Source organism: Talpa occidentalis, unplaced genomic scaffold (genome assembly GCF_014898055.3).
Source record: "Talpa occidentalis isolate TD23 unplaced genomic scaffold, MPIMG_talOcc4v2.1 talOcc4.5, whole genome shotgun sequence".
In the NCBI taxonomy this organism is placed as follows: Eukaryota; Metazoa; Chordata; class Mammalia; order Eulipotyphla; family Talpidae; genus Talpa; species Talpa occidentalis.
The window spans coordinates 55,380,460-55,407,306 of NW_023604861.1; the positions used below are offsets into that span (position 1 = coordinate 55,380,460).

Consider the following 26,847-nt stretch of genomic DNA (forward strand, 5'->3'; position numbering starts at 1 on the left):
TTTTCTGAGAAAATTGGGGACATTTTACATAAAATGATATTAGATAATAGTATATAACATATTTGTGTGTGTATGTATATATTCGTGTGTAACCAGTTCTTGCCGATTAGAGTTGCATACTGATATAATATTTGAAAATCTTTTGTAAATAGTCCAGGCAAAAAAAGGGAAGAAGATTTCTGTAGATAAAGAGAGTTAGGCAAAATCTGGTAATTGTAGAAGCTGGGTGGTGGGTCCATGGGGAGTCATTATAGTATTTAAATATTTTTACAATACGTTTCATGTTTAGAGGATAGTATTTTTATAAGTTAAAAACAATATACGAGGCAATTTAGTAAATGAAGTAAGAAAAATCAGATGGCTATTAGCATAAGAGATAATAAGGGAAGATCATAATTGAAAAAAAGGGCAAAGAACAATTTGAGATGTTTTGGAGAATAGAAAATTGGAGAAAGGAAAATGTCAAAGGTGATGCCAAGTTAAGCTTAGGCAACTGGGCAAATGTCATTAAAAAAATATAGGGGGGCCTCCCTGGTGGTGGAAGGAGTTAAAACACAGCACTATGAAGTTATCCACAGCCACTACAGCACGAGTTTGATCCCCAGCCAGGGAGCTGACCCACATGGAGCAGCAGACCTCTCCTGTCTCGTCCACTGCTTTCCTCAGCAGTGTATTTCAGTCAATCTGTCTGTTCTGCTTCCCACTCTGTCTCTGGTGAATCCTCTCACCCCCCGCATCTCTGGCCTGTACCCCAGTTCTTGTATGCATAAATAAATAAATCTTTTTAAAAATAAAATAAAATAAAAAATAAAATAAACAATAAGTGTGAGTAGTTTGTTAGGATTAGTACTAATTGTTGTTCACATCTTCGTTTCTCACCCCACCAGGCCCTCTGAGGGAAGGGAGAGAGATGAATACTGTATTTGGAAAACACAAATAATCTTCAACAAAGCAATTTTTAATATATTCACATACTATGGCTTCTTTATATTTAACAAGTTTTTCCCCATTAGAGTGAGATTAGAGTTCACAAAAAATTCTTGATGACTGTGGTTCTTGGAGTTACAACAGAGAAATGGAGGTCTACAGGATGATGCTCCCCAATGATATCCACCAACAAAACCTTCTACAAGCATTCTCACTTGCAAGCAAATAAAGGAACTGAAAACCCCCCTCCCCCATCTTCTTGTGCTTCACCCCACCCTGTGACAAAGGTGCTGGGAGGCTGAGAATGGGCCACACTCCCAGCAGAAAGCCAAGCAACAGGCCAGGCCAGGCCAGGCCCTGAGCTGAGTGCAGCCTGCCCTGTGGGGTTGGTGATAAGTTTGCAGCTGGGTATGCCTCTGTCTTTAACATCAAAATAAACCATTATTTCAAGCATAATTTGGGGAGGGGGACAGGAAGGTTGTTATGATTATTGGAAACTTACAAATAATTACTTTGGAATTATGAAGTGTAAATATGAGGCCTTTGTTATTTGACAAATTATCTAAAGTGCTCCTAAAAACAGTTTACAAGTAATTTTGTAGCCTTAGTCATGGTCAAAGATTTCTTTCCCTTACTGTAAGAAAGCTCCTGCTATAAGTCAGGGACAACTACCAATTTATTGTTATGCGAATAATGCAATCTTTCAAGTTCTTAAACATAAAAGTAGTACAGAAACCTCGTTTTGGCTTTGCTTTTTTTTTTTTTTTTTTTTTTTGGTAGCCTCTATAGCATTTCCCTGCTAATGCTATCCCAACTATGAATTTACTCTGTTTAAATAGTCTTGAAATTCTCAACACTTCTATCTGCCAGATTGGTTCTCCATAGAAAAAGCTGTGACTCCCTAAGCAAAGGCTGGCTAAGGCAGGAGGCCCTCAGGCTCTGTTAGGAGCCTTCTTGTTGTCATTGTAGCTGAAACCACCCATACCCTCTAGTATATTCATGGGCAGAGGGAACACGATGGTGGAATTCTTCTCTGTAGCTACAGTGGTCAAGGTTTGTAGGTAACGCAGTTGAAGGGCTATGGGTGACTCCGCCAGGACCATGGAGGCGGACTTCAGAGATTTGGAAGCATTCATTTCTCCTTCTGCAGCAAGCACCTAAAACAATGAAATAAAAGTGTTCAGAAATTAAAATGTACCTCTCTGTCTAATGTGTTTTCTTTCTGTGTCCCTACCACTCTCTCTCTCCCAAACTCTAACTTCACCACATGTGTTTCATCTACTTGCTTCTTTGGCAAGGATATGTGTTTCACATCCTAATGTAATTAGAGAAATTTGAGCAGGCTGCAGGAAGCAGGGAGATAGTTTACAAATTTTTAGTCCCTAGATTTCATTTTCAAACAAAAAATAAAAGCACTGGGCCTCCCTGGTGGCGCAAGTGGTTGAGACGCAAACTATGGGGTTGTCTGAGACCTCTGCAACACAAGTTCGATCCCCTGGCTGGCCAGGGAGCAACCCGCGTGGCGTGGCAGATCTCTCTTGACTTGCCTGCTGCTCCCCTCAGCTATGTACTTCAGTCAATCCGCCTGTTCTGTTCCCTACTCTGTCTCTGGTGAATCCTCTCACCCCCCGCATCTCTGGCCTGTACCCCAGCTCTTGTATACATAAATAAATAAATCTTTTTAAAAATTAAAAATAAATAAATAAAAGCACTATCTTTAAGCCAAACAGATACTTGCCCTTCCTCCCTAGAAATGCTTTCAAATCACTTTGGAGCCTTGTCATCTGCTGCAGAGAAGTCTGAAATTCCAACTGGCTTTTTCTGTTGTTTTTACTTAAGAGAGATTTTTATTTCATTCTGCTGCCAATTTTGTCTCATTCTTACAATGAAATAATTTTCTCAAATTGCCTCCCCTCTTGATTACAAGTAGCAAGAGCCAGTCTGATAACCGTTTTTGGCAGTCTCTTAAGTAGTATTTGCTGCTCTTCTAGTTCTCAGAGGACCCGAGAAAGACTGGAACTCTGCTATGCCCTCTATGGACACTCACTGCCTGTGCACAAATGCACCCCACTTCCATCATGACCAAGCCCCCCCACTGCTTAAAAGCTGCTGGCGTTTAACAGAACAGACCAGGGAAATAGATAAGGAATGAGAGCATAGGAAAACCTTGACTGGTTCACAAGTGAGACTCCAAAGAGCATATACAAAGTCTTCTAATCTCCATCAGCTCCTGATACTTCAGGAAACCCTCCCATACATACATGAATGCTATCAAACCAACAGATTCAACAACGCCGAGGACATGGTGTGCTTGTATCTTATAATTCTATCCTGGATTTAATTTAATTGCACCTTCTTTTATCCAGCACATTTAACATACTAGAATAATGGTGTCAAAAAGCAGGCTCCAAATTGGCTACATCAAAATCACCACTTTTTTAAAAATGCAAGTTCTTGGGCCCACCCAAGACGTTGCTTCACTGAGTTTGAGGTAGACCTGGGAATTGGTTTTTATGTTTTTTTTAAGATTTATTTATTTATGCACACAAGAACTGGGGTACAGGCCAGAGGTGCTAGGGGTGAGAGGATTCACCAGAGACATAATGGGGAGCAGAACAGGCGGATCAACTGAAATACACTGCTGAGGGGAGCAGCGGGAGAGACAGGAGAGGTCTGCTGAGCCATGTGTGTCAGCTCCCTGACAGGGACCGAACTCGTGCAGCAGTGGCTGCGGATTGCTTCACAGTGTTGCATCTTAACCCCTTGCACCACCAGGGAGTCCCAGAATTGCTACTTGTTTTGTTCACATCTCTCTAGGAGACCCCCAGGTAGCATCCTTCTTGATCACTTCCTGGAATTGAGATAAATCCCAGGAAGGAAGCAGAGTTGGAACCTACCTTGCTTAGTAGCTTAGCATGTTGCTAGCATCCCAATTGACCCAAGAAATGCTCCAAGCTTCCTGGGGCACATTACATTGCTTATTGTATGTTTTCTATTTATTTATTTGTTTGTTTGTTTATTTATTTTTTAATTAATTAATTTATTTATTTCTGAGTTATTCAAAATTGAACTAACTTGCTGGAGTATCATGGATCAAGTATATTTGATAGAGACTTATTTATCCCATGCCTATTCTATAGGATATATTTATACCACTGAATCAAAGTTGTAGCGATTATTCTGGCATATTTAGCGATAGCTAAGATGCCATTTCTTCTGAAACACAGACATCAAAATGGCTCTTCTTACTTTCATTTAGAAACCAGACAAGTTCTACTTGGATTTTCACTCTTGCCTGAATCAGGGACTTGGTTGTAAGGGTTTCCATGTATGGACACCTACAAGTATCAGATTGATTCTTTATTATTTGAATCTTTCTATGAGAGAGTTTTGTGAAGCAGTTGTCCCTTCATTTTTGTTTTATTTTTTAAAGGTTAATTTATTTATGCACACAAGATCTGGGGTGCAGGTTAGAGAGTGAGAGGATTCACCAGAGACAGAGTAGGGAGCAGAATAGACAGATCTACTGAAATACATTGCTAAGGGGAACAGCGGGCAAGACAGGAGAGGTCTGCTGCGCCATGTGGGTAGCTCCCTGGCAGGAGATGGAACTAGTGCTGCTGTAGCTGCCAATTGCTTCATAGTGCTGAAAATTAACCCCTTTTGACACCAGGGAGGCCCAACCCTTCATTTTTAAACCCTTGTATAATTTCAAATCACTTTGGTGCATTTGTCCTCATTAATTTACATTTATCTCCTTCATATATTGAACCATATTTTAATGAGGAAAAACATTTTCAGGGTCATTCTTCTATTACAGGAGTCAATTTGTCTCCTGTTAAATGAGTTTTGGCCCTAATAATTTAGACAACTTGCTAAAGAGGTGAGGGGGTTACAGATGTTACTTTCTTACATGATTGTTTTCAAAACATCCATTTTATGTCTCAAAATAATTCCACAAGAAGTCATTCGGGGCAGGTAATATTGTCCCCTTAATTGAGATCAGAAAAACAAGATCTAGAGAAGTCAAAAGACTTGTCTGAAATCATTAGTTTTATTCTAATCTAAGGCTTTTGACTCCACTATACCACATTTTCTCCAATTGTATTTCTTTTTTAAAGATTTATTTATTAATGCATACAAGAGCTGGGGTGCAGATCAGAGGGGGGTGAGAGGATTCACCAGAGGGGGGAGAAGAACAGGCAGGTCTACTGAAATACACTGCTGACGTGAGCAGCAGGTGAGACAAGAGAGGTTTGTGGGTCAGCAACCTGGCTGGAGATGGAACTCAGGCCACAGTGGCTGGCAATAACTTATGAGTGCTGAGACTTAATCCCTGCGCCACCAAGGAGGCCCCTCCAATTATATTTCTATTTTGAATCATTGAGTGACTTATAGATTATACTTTGAAGAAATCTTTTCCAGTACTCTAAAGGGTTAGCATGCATAGCTAGAACTACAACTTGGAAAATGCAGCTGTGTGGGTAACCAGACATCCTCTGGTGATAAACCAGCAGAATATGCAGGAGTTATTCATTTGGTTTCTGGTTGTGTCCTAAATGTCTCCTTCTCAGGGTGTTGGGTGCCTGTCCTCATGACCTTTAAATTCAGGGGGAAATGCTCAGTAAAAAAACTGGGAAAAAGAAAACACTCTTCTTATCAAAATAAATGTGAACCCGATCTTCCAATCAGGCCCTATCCTTGTCTGCCCCAAGGCTAGGCAGCTGGCCCTGAGAATAGAGGGGGTTGCCTTACCTTGGCCCTGGCTTCCCGGGTGGCCTCGGCCTCGGCGGCCATGGACCTCTGCAACTGCACGGGGATCCGGACATCTTTGATTTCCACACGGGCCACCCGGATTCCCCACAGCTCCGTGGCATCATCGAGTAAGGTCTATTTCCAAATCAAAAGAAAAGACATTGATCACATTTTTTGTATTTGCAAGATAAAGTCCTCCTCTCTCTGTTGTATTTATAGCTTTTGGAATAAGACTGTTTGAGAAGACAGGAGGTATCATGCTTATTGCTCACTTCCTGGAATTGAGGTGAATGCCAGAAAGATTCATTAAGAACACCCAATCAATCTTAAAGCAGGATCCACTCCATAACCATCCCTAATGAAGTGTAGGTTATTCATCTAGTTTTCTGCAAATAACCCACATTTACTTGTTACTGACATCAAGCAGGCAGAGCTAGACTTTGTCCAGACAGAGCTGGACTTTGTCCTGGCTCTGCCATTTGTGACTGTGAATCAATGGGCCAGTTACTAACCTCTCTGATCTCAGTTTTCTCACCCATAAAAGATTACCTTTCAAGATGGTTGTGAGGTTTGGAGAAAATACATGTAAGATCTCTATAGTGCATAGCAATGACTCAATAAATGAGATATTATTTGTCTAGCTCTGTTTAACCTCTGCATGTAGCCAATTCTAAGCAGGCAGCAAGGCATATTTATTTATTTGTTTGTTTGTTTGTTTGTTTATTTACTTTTAAAGATTTATTTATGGGGCCTCCCCGGTGGTGCAGCTGGTTGAGCGACACACTGTGAAGCTGTCTGCAGTACAGGTTCAATTCCCAGCCGGCCAGAGAGATACCCACATGGCACGGCAGACCTCTCTTGCCTTGCCCACTGCACCCCTCAGCAGTGTCTTTGATCCATCTGCCTGTTCAGCTCCCTGCTCTGTCTCTGGTGAATTCTCTTGCCTGCACCTCTGGCCTGTACCCCAGTTCTTGCAGAGATGGGTAAATCTTTAAAAAAAAAGATTTATTTATGAATACAAGAGCTGGGGTGTAGACCAAAGATTCAGGAGGTGAGAGAATTCAACAGAGACAGAGTGGGGAACAGAACATAAGCAGATTGACTGAAATACACTGCTGAGGGGAGCAGCAGGCGAGACAGGAGAGGTCTGCTACTCCATGTGGGTAGCTCTCTGGCGGGGATCAAACTCGTGCTGCAGTGGCTGCCAATAGCTTCACAGTGCTGAGACTTAACCCCTTGTGCCACCAGAGAGGCCCGAATGCATGTTTTTTTAAGAGCAGAAGCAGCATAAAGGAAAAAAAAATACTCTTGTCATTTGGAAAAGCTTCAAACATAGGAGCCTCTTCTGGTTATCCTGGAGTTGGGGGCCTGAGAAAGAATGCCTTGAGAAACTGGTGATACCAGATGAGTAATACCCTCCAAGGGAGTAGGCAGAGGTTTTTGTGCTGCTTTATTGCCGGTGAGCCTTTGCATTTCTGTGGTCCCTGCAGAAGCCAGGGAGATGGTAACACCTCACTACAAGTCAGTGACTGACTAGGGAAACATCGGAACCGGCAAATTCCTATAAATTATAAGTAACATTATCATGCTGAACTGATATTGCCTCATAAAATCTTGGGATCTTTGTGCTTAGGAACTGGGGGAGTTGCCAAGAAAAATCAAGGTTGAATATCCCTCCTAACTTACCAGTGGGAATCTTAGGCATGTTGGGGTGTTTTGAATTGTTGCTATTTGATGATCACCGATAATTAAAATTAATGGAATAAAGATGCAAGTTGTTAATTCTTTACCTGGATGCTGTGGGCGATCTCTTCTCGACCAGCTAAGATTTGGGACAAGGTCTGTGTCCCTAAGACATTTCTCAGGGTGGTCTGCGCCAGCAGAAATGTGGCTTGGTGGACATCGTTGACATTAGCCACAGCTGAGACAGCGCTATAGATCCTGTAATAGACAACTCCATCCACTTGAGTGGTCACAGAGTCTCTGGTGAGGATCTGGGGATTGAGAACAGGGAAAATCATGTTTATGATTCTCACGGCAATTGGCAGAGTGTCAGCCAGTCCAAGCCCTCACCACAGGAGAACTCACATCAGCGGTCTCCAAAATTCTGGTCTGCATGGAGTATAATAGCATCCTACTTGATATCAAAATTCTTTTCATGAGTACTCTGTACCTATATCGGCAGCTTCATTTTAGAGAAGTCTCACATCCCATAGGCAGAGGCTCTTGATTTGCCATGGTGAGAAAAGGTGCTTTCATTTTAAAATGCAATAGTAGAACTTTTCTGAAATTCTGCCTTCCAAACAGAGGGAGGTGTTCCCTGATTGCTGAACTCTTTCTTGTTTGCAATATTTATGAAACTTGATAAATAGCAATCCTTCTTAGAAAACATAGGTGGCACCAGAGACCATGTTCTATATTCAAATAAAGAAAATCCATTTAACTTTAGATAGATGATCTGCATAAACCAGTCTCAATAATGTGATGAGACACTTTGGTGCAAATGAGTGCTTCTGGGAGGGCTATGGCATGGGACCTAGAACCCCCTTCTTCTACCCAGCACTATCTACTATGAGCCAGAAAGCACCCAGGATGTTATGAGCATCTTGAGCTCTATTATGACTATAGCAGTTTCCTCCAGTGTCGTGGAGGCATCACTGATGGGTCTGGATTGAGTTCCCTGGACCGGGCAGAAGAACATGAACATTTACTCAAAAGTGTTGATTTGCTGTCTAATCACCTCTGTGCCCCCCATATGGATCTTTCACACATTTTTTTTTTCTTTTTTCTTTTTTTATATTTGAAGAGCAGGTTTATTAGAAAGGGGATAGGACAGTAAAAGACACTTGCATAGACACAAGCAGGCAGGAAGAACTGCCCCAAAAAGGACAGGCTTGCTGAGAGAGGCCTGCATGGTTGAGGAGAGCTGCCTCCACTGAGGGAAGTCAGTGAGAAGTCCCGCACGATACAAGTCACAGACAGGCAGGAGGCTGCTGCCCTGCAGGAGAGAGCTGGTGAAAGGAAGCACCTGCATAGTCACAGGTGGGCAGATGGAGTGCTGCCTACACACATTTTTCTTTCCTCTTCCTGGGTCACGAATGTCAGAGTGTGACATGATTATTAGTAACTCTGTTTCTAACCCTGTTATTGCCCAGTTACTGTTCTGGGTCATTTGTTTGCAGTATTTTAAGAAATGAAAAGAATCACTTGAAATCTAAATGCAGGGGATTCTGTGCAACACCTGCTCTTTCTGTATGCCCACTCTACTTTGCTGCATCCACACACAGAAGTTGAAGAGTGGAGTGATACAAATATTACAAAAAATATTTTCAGAGGGGTTTATGGGGGAGAACTTATCATTATAATCCAGAACTGGCAAATACTTGCCCTCCACGAAATTAAGTTCAGCTGTTTATTTGTTGGACTCCTCCAAGCATCTGCTCTGTTGTTCTTTGTCCTAGTTCCTCTGCCAACTGGATCCCCTCTCTCAGGCTTTCTCAGGCCTAGTCACTCAATTCTTGTAGTAATTCAACCCTTGTCCTTGGCTTTATTTGCATTGGACAAAACAAAACTCCAGAAGTGACCTAGGGTCTTTCACAGACCTTTGTGGGAATTCAGTTCATCCTCCCTCTTAAAATAAAAAAAAATACTACAAAATTTTCAACCATCCATAACAGAGAATATATAGGTTTTGTTTCCAGTAAAATGTCTCTAGCCAGCATTACCTCTTGCGGAGGAATATTGCAAGTAACAGTTCGAAGATCAACTTTGACAAACACATCAATGCAGGGCAGGACCAAGATTAAACCTATGAAAAAGAAAACACAGTTTAAATTTTCACCCCATTGAAAATAATTACAAAAATTGTCTCTTAGCTAAATGGTACATCATTTCATGGGACTATAAATACTTCTTAGATGATTTTTGCTATGTACAACTATCATCTTGGAAACAATTATTTCTCCAGTTAATGATTAATAAAAGTGGTGCCCTAGGAAATGAAATCATTTGGTAAGAAGTTAAGGATCCTTGACATTTAATTTTCAGATTTTATTTTTAAAATACTCAAACCACTTCTCTCCAAGTGTTGGATATGGCATTAATTTAAAAGGTTATTTTGGAAATCAGTTCTCCTGTGTTAAAGGTATCTGTATAAAAGATTTAAGTAAAGACATCTGACTTTGGATATAGGGCCTGTCAAATTTTTCATTCATCTTCAATCATAAGAATGTTAGAATTGAAATCTCCCTAGGATTTCAGAGCCCCTGAAACCAGTATATGGCAGAATTTACAGTTTCTCCATAGCTATACCCTGGTTCAAATATAATGGCATCCCCAACTGTAAACACATTTACCTCTGAATTCTAAAGTGTTTGGGTTGGGGTTGAATAGGGGAAGGATCCAGATAAGGAAACTTATTTGAGGATCCTGTAACTCTTTAGGATTGCTCTGATGAATATTTTTTACAGCAAGTGTAACAAAGACTAGAACCATAAGGCCTGTCAACAAGATAAAGGCACCAATTAATTCCCATTAACTGTATGGGTTTTGATTTTAAAAGAAGAAACAAGTGTTTTAGTTTGAGTACCATGGAAAGGACTAGAGTTACCAACAGAAAATTCTGCCAAGTGTTTTCTTTCTTTGGATCTGTAACAGAAGACTTCTTGAGATTTTTGGTGAGAATTAGTGCTGACTTTACTTCCTTTGTTGTTGTCAGGAAACTGGTTAAGATCACTCCCCTCAGAACGAGAAAGAGTCAAATCCCAGCTCTACAACTTACTAGCTGGTGGCCTGAGAACATACATCCAACTTTTCGGAGCTTTATGTTATCTAACAGATATAAGATGTTAGTGAAGATTAAGCATGACTCAACATGGTAATGAAAGAAAGTACTAACCACAATGTCAGTTATGCATTAAGTGCTGAGGAACTGATAGCTCTTATTATTAATATTTTTATTGTTAAAGACTAATTTACAAAAGCGAAGTGGTTTCCATTAGCAATTTGGCTTGTTTCCCTCTGGCTCTTATGACATTCTGAGGTAACTTATTAGCCCCAGAGACAAGTATGACGAGAATAATTATCCTGGGACATTTAGTAGTGAAATCTTCTGGGGAAATTCATTTAAAAGAGATACACTTTTCTCCAGAGTCCTCTAGGTTTCTCTGCCTCTCTCAAGCCCCACTAGTTCCCTCAAAACCCACTAGATGCACATAACTGGAAAGGGGGTAGTCTGGTTCCCTATTCCTTCTGTTGGGTGAACCTCATACCTCTGTTTTGACATGCTTCAGAGAATATCTATGGTAAGAAATTCTTGTCTTTTTTCTCTTAGGTCCTTCAAAAATTTGACAAGCAGATTATCCTTACTGAAAAATGACCAAAGCTCCTTAACAATTTTCTCCTTTTGAAAGTTCTTATATATTAAATATTTATATATGTGTGTATATTACATATATAACATGTATTTATATATTATATAAAGACATCTGGATGCCTATCATGGTGCATGGCTAAGGGCAGAGCACACAGAGTTATTAAGGTGAATAGAAGTTCCTGTCCCCCCAGAGATCTGCAGTCTAATTAGAGAATGATTTTACTCAAATACATCATAATAGGGGGCAGAAAACGAATGTTATTAGAGGAGTACAGCTAATAACCATGTTTTTCATGTGTCTCCTAAGATGCTGTTTTAGATCGTCTCTCCTTTCAAGGATATTACAACTTATCACAAAAAAGTGCCTTTTTATGAGTCAAAACAAATATTGGCAAGTTAATGAAACATACACTAAAAGGAGTTATAAATATTAGATTAATACCACATTTCTATGAAGTTTCAGTGCCTGATATCGTCCTCTTCATCCCTGCCCCCCAAATCCCATCTTTTTATAACATGAAGAGTTTGGAACATTTTTCATTGTAGGTTTCTAGAGAATGAGGGAAATAAATACATTTGATGAAAGGAGTTATACAATGGCATTAGCTCCAGTTGTACAGAAAGGCAGGGGTTCCAGCTTCCTGTGAGTTTTCTTTGCCTCTCATTAGGCACATCCAGGGAAAGTACTCGAGGCAGTAGTAGTAGCAATAGCAGTAGTAGTAGTTGTAGCAGCAGCAGTAGTAGTAGCAGCAGCAGCAGCAATAGTAAGAGGTGCCCATGGTCTGTATAGGGGCAGCCGCAGTGTCATACCTGGCCCTTTGGCTTTGTCAGCTTGGATGCGTCCCAATCGGAATACAACAGCACGTTCATATTCCTTAATGATCTAAGAGATTAAGGGAGAGCATTTAGTCTTAATGGTCCATCCGCTCATATAGGGTGCCCAATTTATTTCCCCAGGCATTACCTTCAAGCACATCCATATGGAGATAGGGAAGGTAATGATCATCAATAGTAAAGAAAGGGAGAACAGGACCCAGCCACACACCCCGAGCTTTTTGTTGTTGATACCTAGGAAGTAGAGGGAAGCAAGTTGGTCTTTAAAAAGCCACCCAACTGTGTGTGTGAGGAAATCCGAGCCTGCTAACATGCAGGCACACATACATGTCACACACACACATACAATATTCATTCATGTTTTAGATTAAAATTGACCTTTACCCTCCAAGAAAATCTAGCAATCAATAATTACAATTACTGTCACATTTATATAGGACCGCCGTGGCTTTTTATTCTCAAGACACATAAGACATTATTACCCAGAGTGTGATCCATGGATATTGTTTTAAAAGACAGATTCCTTACCCCACCCCCCACCCCAAATTTTCTAGGCAACCTCTCAGGTAGATGAAAAGGCACTATTATCTCCAAAGACAATGTAAAGCAAGCTAAAACATTTTAAAGGCTTTGGGTAGGAGGTTCCTTTTTTTTTTTAAAAGATTTATTTATTTATACATACAAGAGCTAGGGCGTAGGCCAGAGGTGCGGAGGGTGAGAGGATTCACCAGAGACAGAGTGGGGGACAGAACAGGCAGACTGAGTGGAATACACTGCTGAGGGGAGCAGTGGGTGAAACAGGAGAGGTCTGCTACACCATGTGTGTTAGTTCCCTAGTTGGCGGGGGCTGCAGAGGCTATAGATAGCTTCACAGTGCTGTGCTTAAACCCTTGCACCACCAGGGAGGCCCTTGGTAGGAGATTCTATGAGAGCTCACTAACTTACCAATGCTATCACTAGCTAAGCCTCTTGAATTTTCTGAGCTTCTGCTTATTCATTTGTAAGGTGGAGATAGAAAGCTACCTACATTTGATGAATGAACCTACTTTGAAGGAGTAGAGGCTACCTACTTCGAAGGATTTGATGAGGATTAAGTGAGATTATTTTTCTACGGCAGCTGGTCCATACATTGATATCTGCATTAACCAATGCATATTACTAATCTAGCTCAATTTTACAGGTTAATAAGTATTACAGGGACTTCTTAGATGTTGATGTTTGCTAATTTTGGCTTTACATGGAATTTTGTCTCATAGACTTATTACATTGGATTTGTTCTTTGCTAATCACACAATAATAACCAGAGAGCTGGGGCATTTTGTCTGAATAAATATGGCCTTGCACTAACGATGGGACTAAATTCCACTCATACTTCAGCCATCCAAACCTTTGTAGTTTTAACCATATCGATAACATAATTTCTCAAGTCTTTGAATTTTTGTATGTGAAACATCCTATTGGTGGCGCAGGCAGTTGAGCACCGCACTATGAAGCTGTCCGCAGCCTCTGCAGCGCAGGTTCGATCCCGGCCAGCCGGCAAGAATCCCACATGGTACAGCAGACCTCTCCTGTCTCCCCCGCTGCTCCCCTCAGCAATGTATTTCAGTCAGTCTGCCTGTTCTGTTCCCCTCTCTGTCTCTGGTGAATCCTCTCACCATCCTGTGCATCTGGCCTGTACCCCGGTTCTTATATAAAAATATATAAATCTTTAAAAAAAATCCTATTGATTTATATTCTCATCACAATCACCACAACTAATTACATGTACTAGGTATCTCCATCCAGATAACCCCACCCATACCTAATGCTATTTCTGTCTCAGCTAATGCCTGAAATACCCACACCAGTGTCCACATTAGAGAGGCAGGCTCATATTTCCTCTTATTCGATTACAGAAGTCACTGAGTCTAATGATACCACCTCACATCCATCCTCGCTTATCCAGTTTACTGCTGTTGACTTGCTGATGTCCAAGTCATAAATTTGTGAATATTTAGGAGGGATCTAGGATTTTGTTCTTTCAAGCAATGTTGTGATGAATGTTTTTTTTAATGTGTGTTTTTGTGTATTCATGTAGGACAAATTTCTGACAGAGGAAAAGTTAGGTTAAACGAATTGCTATTTACAATTTCAATAGAAGATTTTAGCTTGGGAGCACTCTAGATATTTTGCAGCCAGAAAGCTTCCAGTTTACTGTTATTAGTGCTCTGCAAAGAGTTTGTGCCAATTTGCACTCTCATCAGCAGTGGGTGAAATTGTTTCCGTTTTCACATGCCCTCAATAGTTTTAAATTTCTCAAACGTTACATTCTGATAGAGGAAAAGTTTTAGGTATGTATTTTGTATTAAAATTTTGTGTGTCCAACTTCCTTTTACAGACCCTAGGTACAAATAATGACATACTCAACCACAAGGACTTGCCTGTATACATCGAAGTTTAAATTCCTAAAATCTCACCATCCAAAGGCTTGGACCTCATTGAGGTGAATCAGACTATCATGCAAGGAAAAAATACATCATGTGCTCCGTTGTATTCTATTTATTAGTGTTTTTTATTATTAATGACAAAGCCTATATATGTGTGTGTATACCTATATATAATACACACACACAAACACACGCATACACATATATCTCCTATTGTTAAAAAAATCCAATACGGCTAAAACTAAAGTCTCCCCAACCATGCTCTTTTTAGTCTGCTTTTATCTAGAGAAGTTCTGTAGTTATCAATCTTGTGTACTTCCTTATACACACATTCTTATATATTTACACACAAATTCTGCAACTAGAGAGTACTGGTTTAAATTTGTAGATTTTATTTTGTGATAAATGGCATCATGCTACATTTAAATTTCTACTTTTTTTAAAAAGCGAATATATTTTGGAGATATTTCCATGTCATTGCAAACAGATCCATCCCTTAATTGTTGCTTCTTATTCCATCTTAAGCCTGTCTCAGTTTATTCAACCATTCTCCTATTCATGGACAAAAGGTTGCTTGTAATTTTGCATTAGAACCAAGGTTGCGATAATTGAGCTCATACAAGCCTCTATGTGACAAATTGCACCTCGAGTCTTGATGAAGTTGTTAAGAAGGCAACAGAGCTTCTGCCACCTTTTGGTTGTTCCCTCCAGATTGACACTGCATTACTTGCTATTCCAGAACATTGGGGTTTTACGGGGCTGTGATTCTAACAGTGCAGCACACAGGCAGCTGGAATCAGCAGAGAAATGCATCTACACTTAATGCCTTGAGTAAGCCCTAGACATTTCCAGAGCAGTTGCAGCCTTATCACGGTGCTGCATAAGCAAGTGTTTGTCACAGAAAATCGCCCTGACCTACAGGAGCTCCTCCGGGGTCCCATCAAGTCCTTGCATCATTACATTTGAGGGAGGCTCTGTTTGGTACTAAATGTGCTGAGAGAGACAAGAGATGAAGAGATTAATCTTCCAAGATTTACACCTGAGTATTAGAATTACCCAGGCCACTGCTGCTGGGAGATTTGTGGAGCCTGGGGGCGTCATTAACTCCAGTTAAAGCGCGGCTGTGAGCGCTGGCTGTCGCTGCTTCCCTGCAAGTTGTAGCAGCTCAGCTCTGTGAGCTGCGGTAGCTCTGGGAGAGCAGGAAGCACAGCTGTTGTAGCTTCCAGCAGAGTAAATCTTCCAGATAGCCTTTGCCTCTCCACCGCTCCTACAGTTAAAACCAGGATGCTGTGCTGAGAAGTGGGTTTGAGGATTACAATTCTAAGTGAAAGGATGTGCTGGGATTATTTTACAATCAATACTCAGAAAGTTACTGCCTTCACTTCAACCTGAACAAGGCTATGGCCAGAGTGTTCCCTAAATCTGAGGGAGGGGGTTGATCGAAGGAAAGGGGCCACACACACTCTATTAACCACGAAGCCCTGAGCACATCTCATCAGCTCCTGCTTTATCCAAATCCATGGATACATATTTTCAGTGGATAATTGTCAGAGCACCATAAAGCTGTCATTATATGCTTACCTCAAGTAAAAAACTGGATTTTGCCACCCTTAACAAATTGTCCCTGATTTCACATTCATGCATTTCATAAGTATTTTCTCAGTGATATGCCAGGCACTGTGTTAGGGCTGAGAACACGAAGGAGGATGAGATGGGGAATGTTCCATCAAGAATTCAAGCCCAACAGGGGAAGAAACAATAGAAGCATAATGATGGGTCAGTGCTCAGCTGCACCTTCCTCTAGGAAGTCTCTAGCTGGTGAGCAAATGACTAAGTAGAGACCCCCCCACCCATCCCACCCACATGTGTGGCTGTGACAAGAACAGCAGACCCTAAGTTTGATCTGCAAAGAGGAAGGTAAGGTCATGATGTGCAAAGCCAAAGGCCCACTGCTGCTGACACTGGGATGGACCCCGGGATTTTAGCTTGGAAGTATTCTAGATATTTTGCAGCCAGAAAGCTTCTTGGTTACTGTTATCATTATCATCAGAGATCTCTCTAAGTAAGGTGGTACCTATATACCAAGACATAACTACCTTTATTGACTTACACAGTGAGGCAAAACCAAGCATCTCTTGTAGAAGAATGCCTCTGGGGCTTTGCATCTGGTGCTAAGATACAGCCCATAGCACCAGGGGACCGTTAAATACCTGTTAGGAGTTTGGGTAAACACTCAAGGCAAGATTGGTAACTTGGGCCTCTGAAGGGGCACAGGGGTTAAAATCATAGCCCTATCAAGCTATCACCAGCCACATCAAGCTATCACCAGCCACTGCAGCACAAGTTCGATGCTGGCCAGCCAGGTAGCTAAGCCACATGGCGCAGTGGATGTCTTGCCCGCTGCTCCCCTCAGCAGCGTATTTTAGTCAATCTGCCTGTTCTTCTCCCTATTCTGTTTCTGGTGAATCCTCTCACCCCCACACCTCCTGTCTACACCCCAGTTCTTGTATGCATAAATAAATAAATCTTTAAAAAAAAAAAAAGAAGATTGGTAACTTGTGTGAGGCCAGAAAGCAGTGGAGAGTAATCCAAGTCACTGGTCATTCTTAGATGGCATTAGCAATGGAAATGGCTTTCGGTAAATAGAAGAGCCCCTAGGTGATATTTTTGGTTGCTTTTCCCCAACTTGGTCAACAGTATTTACATATGAGATCTATTAGATGCAATCCTTGCCCACAGACTTGTCTTACTGTCGTAAGCAGAAATAGGTGTCTGAGTATTAAGACATAAACACCAAAACAGGGCCTCCCTGGTGGCGCAAGTGGTTGTCTCAGCACTATGCAGCTGTCGGCAGCCACTGCAGCACAAGGTGGATCCCCGGCCAGGGAGCTATCCACATGCGGTGCAGCAGACCTCTCCTGTCTCCTCAGTAGTGTATTTTAGTCGATCTGCTGTTCCGCAACCCACTCTTCTGTTTCTGGTGAATCCACTCACCTCCCCACTACGTCTGGCCAACACAGCTCTTGTATGCATAAATAAATAAATCTTAAAAAAAAAAAACCAACACCAAAACAATATGATATACATTACACTTCAGGGAAATGAAAATTAAAACCAGACTGAGATACTGAAATACAACTAGGAGAATGGTAAACATTAGAGACTAATGTTAAACAAGGTTGTGGAGCAACTGGTACACTCACCTTAAAAACTATTTGAAATAACTGCCAAAGTTAGGCCCATGCCTGTTTTATGACTCAGTACTCAACTTCTAAGTAATACCTGAGAGAAATGAGGCTAATTACAGTAAAAATCAGATTCAGATGGCTCATTATAAATTTGTTAGGGAAAAAAAAACTAGAAATAAGGAGCTACCCAAGCCCAACAACAGGAGAATGAATAAAGTGGTACAGTCATACCAAGCAATACTACCAGACCCCCCTTACCTGTGGGGATTACCCTCGAAGATCCCCAGTGGATACCTGAAACCACAGATGGTATCAAATCCTGTACAGACATACCTAAAGTTTCACTTGTAAAGTAGGTACAGTAAGAGATTAACAAAAATAACTAACAAAATAAAACAATTATAACAATACACTGTAATCAAAGTTATGTGAATGTGGTCTCGCTCTTTCCCTCTCCCACCATATATAAAAAAAATATATAATTAATATATATCAAATACATATAATTGTAGGTAATAGTTTGTTTTTTTTTAATTTTTTTTATAGAGGCATGTTTTTATTTATTTATTTGTTTGTTTGTTTTGTTTATACAAGCACTGGGTACAATCAGAAGCGCGGGAGGTTGAGAGAATTCACCAGAGCCAGAGTGGGGAGCAGAGCAGGCAGAAGGACCGAAGTACACTGCTGAGGGGAGCAGCGGGCGGCAGGGGAGGTCTGCGCGCCATGTGGGACCCTCCTCTGGTGGCCGGGGAGCAGCCGGGGATCGAAGCGGCGCCGCTGAGGCCGCGGGCAGCTTCGCAACCCAGCGCTCAACCGCTGCGCCACCGGAACAGCAGATCGACTGAAATACACTACTGAGGAGACAGGAGAGGTCTGCTGCGCCATGTGGATAGCTCCCTGGCTGGGGATCCAACTTGTGCTGCAGTTGACGCTGCGCCACCGGGGAGGCCCGAGGTAATAGTTTTGACTGTGGTTAATTTCAGGTAACTGAAACTGCAGAAAAGAAAACCTCACTAGAGGTGAAGCAATTTCTGGCTATACTCAGGTTGAAAAGAGATGAAGTTACTGTCAGATACAAAATATGGGTGAATTTTATTGTTAGCATCTTGGGCAAATAAGGCAGACATAAGCGCACATATTGTGATTCAATATATATGTATGATCTCAATTTTATCAGATCATTTAACTCAAGAACAAGCAGAGCCAATCTATTTTGTTGGAAGTCAGAACAGGAGACTGGATCTTGAGATTGTGCTTATTTGTCTTTGGGGTATTATTTGGCAAAGGAAGAGGATATCTTTGGTGGCTGGAAATATTCCATATCTTGATTTGGGGGATGATGACACAGACTTACATATATTGAGCCTTGGAATAAATGAAGACCAAGCAAATGAGAAAAGCAAAAGTGGTTTATTCTGAGCTCACTATGTGGAGAGCTGGGCTCCATCACTTATATCTGACCAAGACTCAAAAGTCAGGAACAAAAAAACTTTAAAGAAGAGAAAAATGGAAGGCTGAGGTGTTTTTTCCCAATAGATAGATATGTGCCAATGATAAAGTTTCATATACATATCAGGCAATAATGACTGGAGGCTGCGGACATGGGAAAGCTAGAGGAGCCCTGAATGGACTCTGGGTACCCCAATAGGATCAGTTAGGGATGTATACTTGACTTTCTCTAGTTGGTTCAAACTTGAAAGTAGGGATAAAAAAAAGTAAGAAACTCTCAGTTATTTGTCAAGACTTGGCCATTCGGGACTGATAATTATAGAAGTTATTCCTGGATTGTCACTAGAGATAGCAAATGGCTTCCCGCAAGTCTGACTTCCAGCAAAAGGGATTCCTGGGTTGTTTATAACCACGGGTTGATTTCCTGGACAGGTTGCTGCAGGGGGTGGGTCAGAGTTCTATTTTTGTATAAGGTCTAGCCACTGTCCATCTGTACTTTCAGCCTCTAAGATAAATACTTAAGATGTGCACAGTTGGTTATATGTATCTCGTGACTAAGTAAATAATTCAGATAGAGACAAGAGGCTTTAAGGTGAGTTTCTATTGTGGAAGGAAAACTTATTACTTGCCTGCATTCTCAGAATGAAGAAGGCAGTAGGATGACAAACCTTCAGCAGATCATCCTGTGACAGACGGGGAGGCCGGGCAGAAGGAGTAGTAAGAAGAGTTAGTTAGCCCAGAGCCTACCACCCTGAGCCTGATTGGGATGCCTCCATTTGAGAGCTACATGGAATCTCAAGTTAGTTTCCTCTTCTGATAGCACACTACTGCCTGTTGTGAGAATTAAATAAGTAAAGGATCATCAGCCATATCCTGAGGCCCTCTAGTTAGCCAGGTCACTGCCTAGGATTTTCCTCAAGGTGTATTTTCATCAAGACAATCCTAACTTTTTCCTCAGCCTGACTAAACAGTTTCTTCCTGATTCTAGGCCACTCATTTTCCTTGTCTTAGAACATCTTCTTGAGAACACTTGCCATTATAAATGATTTCCTGCCCCTTTGAAATACAAATCTTTTTACAGGCCTTGTGCCAGCGCTACAACCCAGGCTTTTTTCAAAGCCCCCCACTCCTTCGAGATGTCATCATTAAAGAAGAGAGCATCCCTGTCCTTGTCACTCAGTCTCAGATAAGAAGACAGACTAACTTCAGAGGCACCTTGTTCCAAGTGAAACTACCACCTGACATGAAGATGTGAGACATCTATCAGCAAAGCCAGGATGGCCCACAGTCACCCCATAGGTCCTCTGTTTCCACCCTTGAAACCCCCACCTTTGTTTCAGTGCTTTGTTCAGATGGCATTCAGGCTTCACTCTTAATAAAATCTCCCTTGACTGTTCAACTTTGGTGCAATTTTTGCTTTGATAATGAATACAGTATTTCGTTTGCTTTGAATTTTTTTGCTTCACAAGATAGGATTCTAAGACTCCAGTGGTGGGTACTCTGGTTCACCTGGGTAAGGCAGCCTCTGTATGTGCAAGAACCAAATTTTGAAGAGAACATTCAACAAAAGCCCTATCTCTGAGGGTTTCTAACTCCTAAAGCAATAGGCTTTATAAGTTCTTTCAGAGAAGTTTTAGAACCTTAAAAAGGAGATATCAAACGTTTGGTGCAAAACTACTAAATCAGAACTGGATGATCTCACCATTACCTCTAGCCCAGTAGCTGCAAAAATCCCATAATCACAGGTTTTGCTGAATTATCAGATGTACAATCTCAATTGCAGAAGGATATGCTTGGTCGCTAAGGTAATTTTATAACACATTTTTTACTGAGTTCCTTTTTACCATTTGATTAGTCGTTAGAAATATTTAAGATATAGGGCCTCCCTGGTGGTGCAAGGGGTTGAGTCTGAGCACTGTGAGGCTATCTGCAGCCACTGCAGCACAAGTTCGATCCCCACCAGGGAGGTGACCCACATGGCACAGCAGACCTCTCCTGCCTCCCCGGCTGCTCCCCTCAGCAGTGTGCTTCAGTCAGTCTGTCTATTCTGTTCCCCACTCTGTCTCTGGTGAATTCTCTCATCCTCTGCAACTCTGGCTTGTACCCCATTTCTTGTATGCATAAATAAATAAATCTTTTTTTAAAAAGAAATATTTAAGGGGCCTCCCCTGGTGGCGCAGCGGTTGAGTGCAGGGCTGCGAAGCTGCCCGCAGCCTCTGCAGCGCCGGTTCGATCCCTGGCCGCCAGCAAGGGTCCCACATGGAGCGACAGACCTCTCCTGCCACACCCGCTGTTCCCCTCAGCAGTGTGCTTGTCAGTCTGCCTGTTCTGCTCTCCCCTCTGGCTCTGGTGAATTCTCTCACCCTCCCGCACTTCTGACTGTACCCAGTGCTTGTGTAAATAAATAAATAAATCTCTAAAAAAAAAAAAAAAAAAAAAGGAAATATTTAAGATATATTTTGAAACAGAATGTTCACAAAGGTGTAAAAACAAAGCTTTTAATGACTTGTCCTCCCCTCCCCATTAAAAATCTAGGTATTGTTGACACTTCAGGAGCTCCCTCCCCAGGACCATCTTGCTCTGCAGGCTCCTAGCAATGAATTCCGATGAGGCTCCATCTCCATCATTCAAATGCGGCAGCAAGGCCAGCCATTCAGAGAGCAGGGTCCATGCTCCTCAGCACAGCCCTAATTGCTTTCCAAGTGGCAGACTTTGGTCAGTCTCTCACCTCTGGGTCTAGGTGACTAAGCCACATGCCAAGTGAACAGATTCACCTACTACAGTGGAGGAGGCTCCCAAGTCCTCAGGCACCTTTCTGCCTCTGCAGGGGGTTTTGTGTCTCTCCAGTCACCTGGCATGGCTCACATCATTCTCTCTCACCCCAGTCTTTGGATGATCCTCTTTGAGTTTCTATTACATCCCCTGTCACCACTTTTCATAGTACATTGTCATTTTTCAGTTCACGTCCCTCTTGATATTCAGCACTTTGAGAGCGGGCATTTTATTTTTATGTCTCTATCTCCTGATCCACAGTCCATTCTGAATTCATTCACTGAGTGGATGAAATGAATGGCACACTAGATGCTTTGAACTCTCATGCTCAGCAACATAACAGATTTATTGACCTGTTTGAAGTTTCTGGTCTGGAAATAATGATCCATCAGAGGAGATTCTGCTTTCTCTCAAGAGAGTCAATTAACCTGAGGACCATATGCCCTTGCATTTTCTCTTTCTTGCAAGCTGCCTTACCTTGCCCTCACCTCCATACCATTATGAGAAGAAATAAAACTCTTTTCTTGTAACATTCTCCTCTCTTCCACCCTGCCTTTCCTGTCTGAAATAATAGCACTACCAATAGCACCAAGTACAAATGCTTTAATTCTTAAGCTTCATGCCCAAACATTTTCATGGTGGTGTTATTAAAAGTGATAAAAAAAAAAACACCCTGAACATAGCTATACAAAATTTGAATATTTTTAAATTTGTATAAACATGGAAAATTACTATGGTATACTGTGAAAAGGAAAAGAATAGTGGAATGCAAAAAGGACAGTAGAAGATTAGTAGAAATATATGTATTAGAAAAAATGTTGGAAAAAAATGAACCAAAATTTTGGCTGTGGTTAATTCTGAGATGTGATGGCTTATGTTGTTTTGAGTTTGTAATTTTTTTGATACCTTTAAATGTTCAAAAGCAATTTTAAGGTAAGAAGTTAATCATGTCAATTTTAGAAAGAGTCCTTTGTGTTTCCAGAGGAGGGAAAGACCAGGTGCTTCCCAGGGGAAAATTGAATGGAATAGGGAATGAGATCAGTTACCTTCCCTGGACCTGGGGATGTAGAGTTAAAAACTTCCTTCCTGTTCACCTCCAGAGAATCAAGCATTTGAAATACCAACCATAAAATCTAAAGTGAAATCCTAGGGGCAAATGCTATCTCCCTATCACCAATACATCATCATCCCTCTTGTCTTTTTCTCTGAAATATACACAGTGTGTATCAATGAACAATGTTCAGGAAAACACCACATTGTTCAAAAGAAATACCAGATTACTCAAAGTGTGGTCTTGTTCTGGCAACCTCACCAGCTTGGGAACACATTTGGAGGCAAAATCTCAGTTCCATCCTGCACCTACCTAGCCTAGAATTTCTAGAGATGAGACCCAGGAAGCTGCGTTTTAACAAGCTCCTTAGGAAGAGTCTTTTCCATATTAATGTAGAGATCTGCTAAAATTTAGAGGATCAAGCTTTCAACTAACTTCACTTTAACTCTTAAAAAAAAAAAGTAAATAAGAAAAGGGTGAGAGAATTTCAAAGGCTAGGAAATAGTGACATGCTAGCAAATGGTTAATAGAATTCTGGAAAAAGCCTTCATTTCTAGCATTATATAGACTCTGAACTACCCTTGTAACATTGCTGAACTTGGAGTTAGGAAGAGAGGCACACCAGTAGCTGTTGAAATCTGGGACAAACCAAAGACACTCTGCTCCACAGGCGCCTCCAGGAGCTGATAACAAGGACTCGGTTGTTTGCTTCATCCTCTCAACGTTCGTGAATGGAAATTCCTACACATTTTGAAGGACTGAAAAATGTTTTGTTAATGTGTCCAAGATGGAGGCGGGTGGGACAAGCTTTTCCCACAAATCTCACAGGATGATTGATATCATATCATTTATAAACTGCCCAAAGCAAATGAAACCGGAAGTTATAAAATATAAACCCTATTCTGTTTGTTCTGTTTGTTTTGTGTGTGTGTGTGTGTGTGTTTTCTCTCTTTTTATTGAGTTAACATGAGTTCAGAACATAAGTTTCAGTTCATACTACAGTCCAGTAACCATCCACCACCAAACTATTCCCTCCGCAGCATGTTCCCTCTGGGTTTTTGTTTGTGTGTTTTTGTTGTGTTTGTTTGATTGCTTTGGCTTTTCTTTTGATCCTACAAATGAGTGAAGTAATAAGGTGTTTGTCCTCCTTACTTAGCATAATTCCCTCAAGGCCTATACATATCAAAAAATGGCAAGATTCCATCTTTTTTATGGCTGAGTATTTTATGGCTGTGTATATATGCCACATTCATTGTGTATATATCAACCTTCATTATTGAAGGGTGATCTTGAAGAGATCTCCCACTTGCACTTCCAAATGATATTTACTGTCTTCAGCATATCAGTGATGCCAATGTCTACTTCAAGAGAGGAGTTTATTTTCCAATTCAGAGAAATCTCCAAATGTATCTTTTACAGATTGGTAATGGCTCATGTGCTCTGTTTCTAGCTTATATTATGATTCCTTTGGCAATATAAAGTGTAGGGTTTGGGTTAAGTTACATACTCATCATCATCATCAACATCGCTCTCTGACACTTCAACAAATTTTTAAACTCTCTAAGACTCACTCTTCATATTCAAAACTGAGATTATAAGAGACTCCACCTCAACATTATTGTAAGATTTAGAAAGAAAATGCAAACAAAATGATTTTGTAGATAATAGCCTTTGGCTAAGCTAATTTTCTTAACTTTTCTCCATCAGGTATAAGGCAACTCAAATCAACTTTTCTTTTTAATCATAGCATCATCAGGTGATATTTTAAAATGGATAAATTTCAGCATGCTCAACACGTTTGCTATTTAATGCAAAAAAAAATAATGCAACAATAAACACAAAGGCTATCTAAAACTGAAGAAAAAGCAAGTTACAGACTGCTGATTGAAAGCATATAAAACTAGAATAAGCAATAAATTAAAAAATCTCAGTAAATATTAATACACCCAGTGCTTATTCTGAACTCTGACTCTGTATAATGCCACATGCCACACTTCCATTGCTTTATATACATAACAAGAGTAAGGCAGGAAAAAGGAGCTCACCCACTAAATTCTCTTTATCCTGCTTCTCGGGGGAGGATGACCCACGATCCATCTCATTCTTGAGAAGCTTTTATACTTGGCAAATTTTCATGGGTTAGGAGCAAGCCTGGGCTCCAGGCAGCAACCCCAATGTGCTTGAGAGAGGGGAAGAGGAGAGAGGCAGAGTGAAGGAGAGCAGGAGAGCAGTTCCTCTTGTGTAGTGAGCACCCCAAGGAGCAGTTACCCTGGCGAAGGAAGCCTGTTCACATAAACAAAAGGGTTCCTTTCATCGGTTCACACTGCCTTTGTTCATAGAGAACATTCAAAAGAATGTGACCTGTTGATGGTGTTGCTTCCTATAAAATATGACTATGCAATTTCCTATACCATTTGTATTTTGTGCAACATTTCTTTGAATCTTGTATACTTTCTTCACCACAATGAACCAACTGTCTAGTACACAGGGCAAACAAGTCATCCTTATGTTTCATCCAATTCAACGTACATACTGCAGTGAGAGATCTTTGAAACCCAAATGTGATAATGTCACCATTCTGCTTAAAATAATCCCATGACAGCCAGTTTTTAGTATGGTGAAGACTACGATCCACATGTCCTGCAAGACCATGTCTCTCTCCCTCTCTTTCTAGCCTCACTCACATGACACTGTCCTCACTTGCTCAATAAAAGTCCCATTGGCCTTCTACAGTCCCTTTACAACTTTGTGTTCTCTGTGCCTCAGTGCCTTTGCACGTTACCACAAGCATCATTATTTGGATACATTTGTTTTCTTCCTCTAGACCAAGGGTTAACTAACAACAGCCTTTTAGCCAAATTTGGTCTACCACCTGCTTTTATAAATAAAGTGTTAAATGAAACACAACCAGCTCCATTTGTTTCTGGTTTGCCTGTGGCCACTTTTGCATTGCATCTGCATCATTGAATTGTGGTTATAGAAACCATGCATAATCTGCAAGGCCTAAAATATTATTTATAGTATTTAGTATTTACAATATTACAGTATTTACCAGAAATGTTTGCTGACTCTGCCCCATATTAAAACCTCATTGAAGAGGCTGACAAGGTTTTTGGTTTGTTTTTTATCATTTACCATGGAATCTACAGCATTTAGAAAAATGCAGGCACACAGTTGATACTCTGTGCTGAATGAATACTTTCAAGATAGCAGCTCACGAAAGACAAAGTTGTTTCTTGAGTTCAGATCCCCAGACTCCTGTCCAGGAGACTCCCTTCCATCATGCTACTTGGAAATCAAGGACAATTTTGAGTTAGTCCAATGCTGAAAATCACCACTTCTCTAATTCCTGATGCTCATCCTTCTCAAGTCAATATTCCACTTAGTGTTGTTTTATTTTGTGTGAAAACTAAACAAACTCTGATCTTTCCCAGGTCATCTCATCTCGTTTTTCTTCTCCCAATCATGTAGCTATTTTCTTCATTCTAAAACCTTCATTTTAAATAACCCCCCAGATTACAAGGAAATTTTGCCAACGACTTGATAACCTTAATTGCCTGCTTCACAAACTCAAATTACAGAAATAATTTGGGCTGTTTTCCACACTTTGTAATTATAATAAATATGGAATATTAGAACTACGGGGAGGCTGGGGACCAGAAACACAGGTGAAAACAGATGCACACGCATGTTCAGAGTCGGTTATAGTCTGCTTTTGAACACCTTCCTTGGCATTGTTCTCATGGATCCTTGGTAATGGCTTGATGTGGAAATGATGCCAGAGGCATCGTGGATGAGAAATCAGAGTCTGGATTTACTCTGTCAAGACATAATAAGCTTTACCATGAGCTAACTCTGCAGCATTGGGGAACTTACCTCGTTTGTTTATGTGTCTAAATCTATGAAATGGACTCACAGTGATGCTGTTCTCTACTAGACTTGTTTATATGAGAATGCCAAGAAATATCACAGGTAAGATACTCAGCATAGTGACTGGCATTAATCAATCGTGACTATTAGCAGCACGAATGGAAGCTGAGCTTATTTCTCAGGTCTCAGCTATCTTCTTTC

At 40.9% G+C, this 26,847-nt stretch overlaps 1 protein-coding gene across 1 annotated transcript; it reads right to left on the reverse strand.

The window, feature by feature from the left end:
• Positions 1 to 1,848: 1,848 nt before the first annotated feature.
• Positions 1,849 to 24,985, reverse strand: STOML3 (stomatin like 3). The gene is made up of 7 exons (XM_037528724.2): positions 24,822 to 24,985; positions 12,021 to 12,124; positions 11,867 to 11,939; positions 9,408 to 9,490; positions 7,473 to 7,676; positions 5,683 to 5,817; positions 1,849 to 2,084 (listed from the first exon to the last, which is right to left on the reverse strand). The coding sequence occupies exons 1-7, from the start codon at positions 24,871 to 24,873 to the stop codon at positions 1,860 to 1,862; spliced, it is 876 nt and encodes a 291-aa protein (XP_037384621.1). The 5' UTR covers positions 24,874 to 24,985; the 3' UTR covers positions 1,849 to 1,859.
• Between the last annotated feature and the right edge of the window lie 1,862 nt (positions 24,986 to 26,847).

Coding starts and splice junctions, on each gene's coding strand:
- STOML3 (XM_037528724.2), bottom strand. CDS start 24,873: ATGGATCGTGGGTCATCCTCCCCCGAGAAGCAGGATAAAGAGAATTTA. Junction 7,677..9,407: donor GCAATATTCCTCCGCAAGAG/GTAATGCTGGCT, acceptor CTCAATCCCCAG/ATCCTCACCAGAGACTCTGT. Junction 5,818..7,472: donor AGATCGCCCACAGCATCCAG/GTAAAGAATTAA, acceptor ATTTGGAAATAG/ACCTTACTCGATGATGCCAC.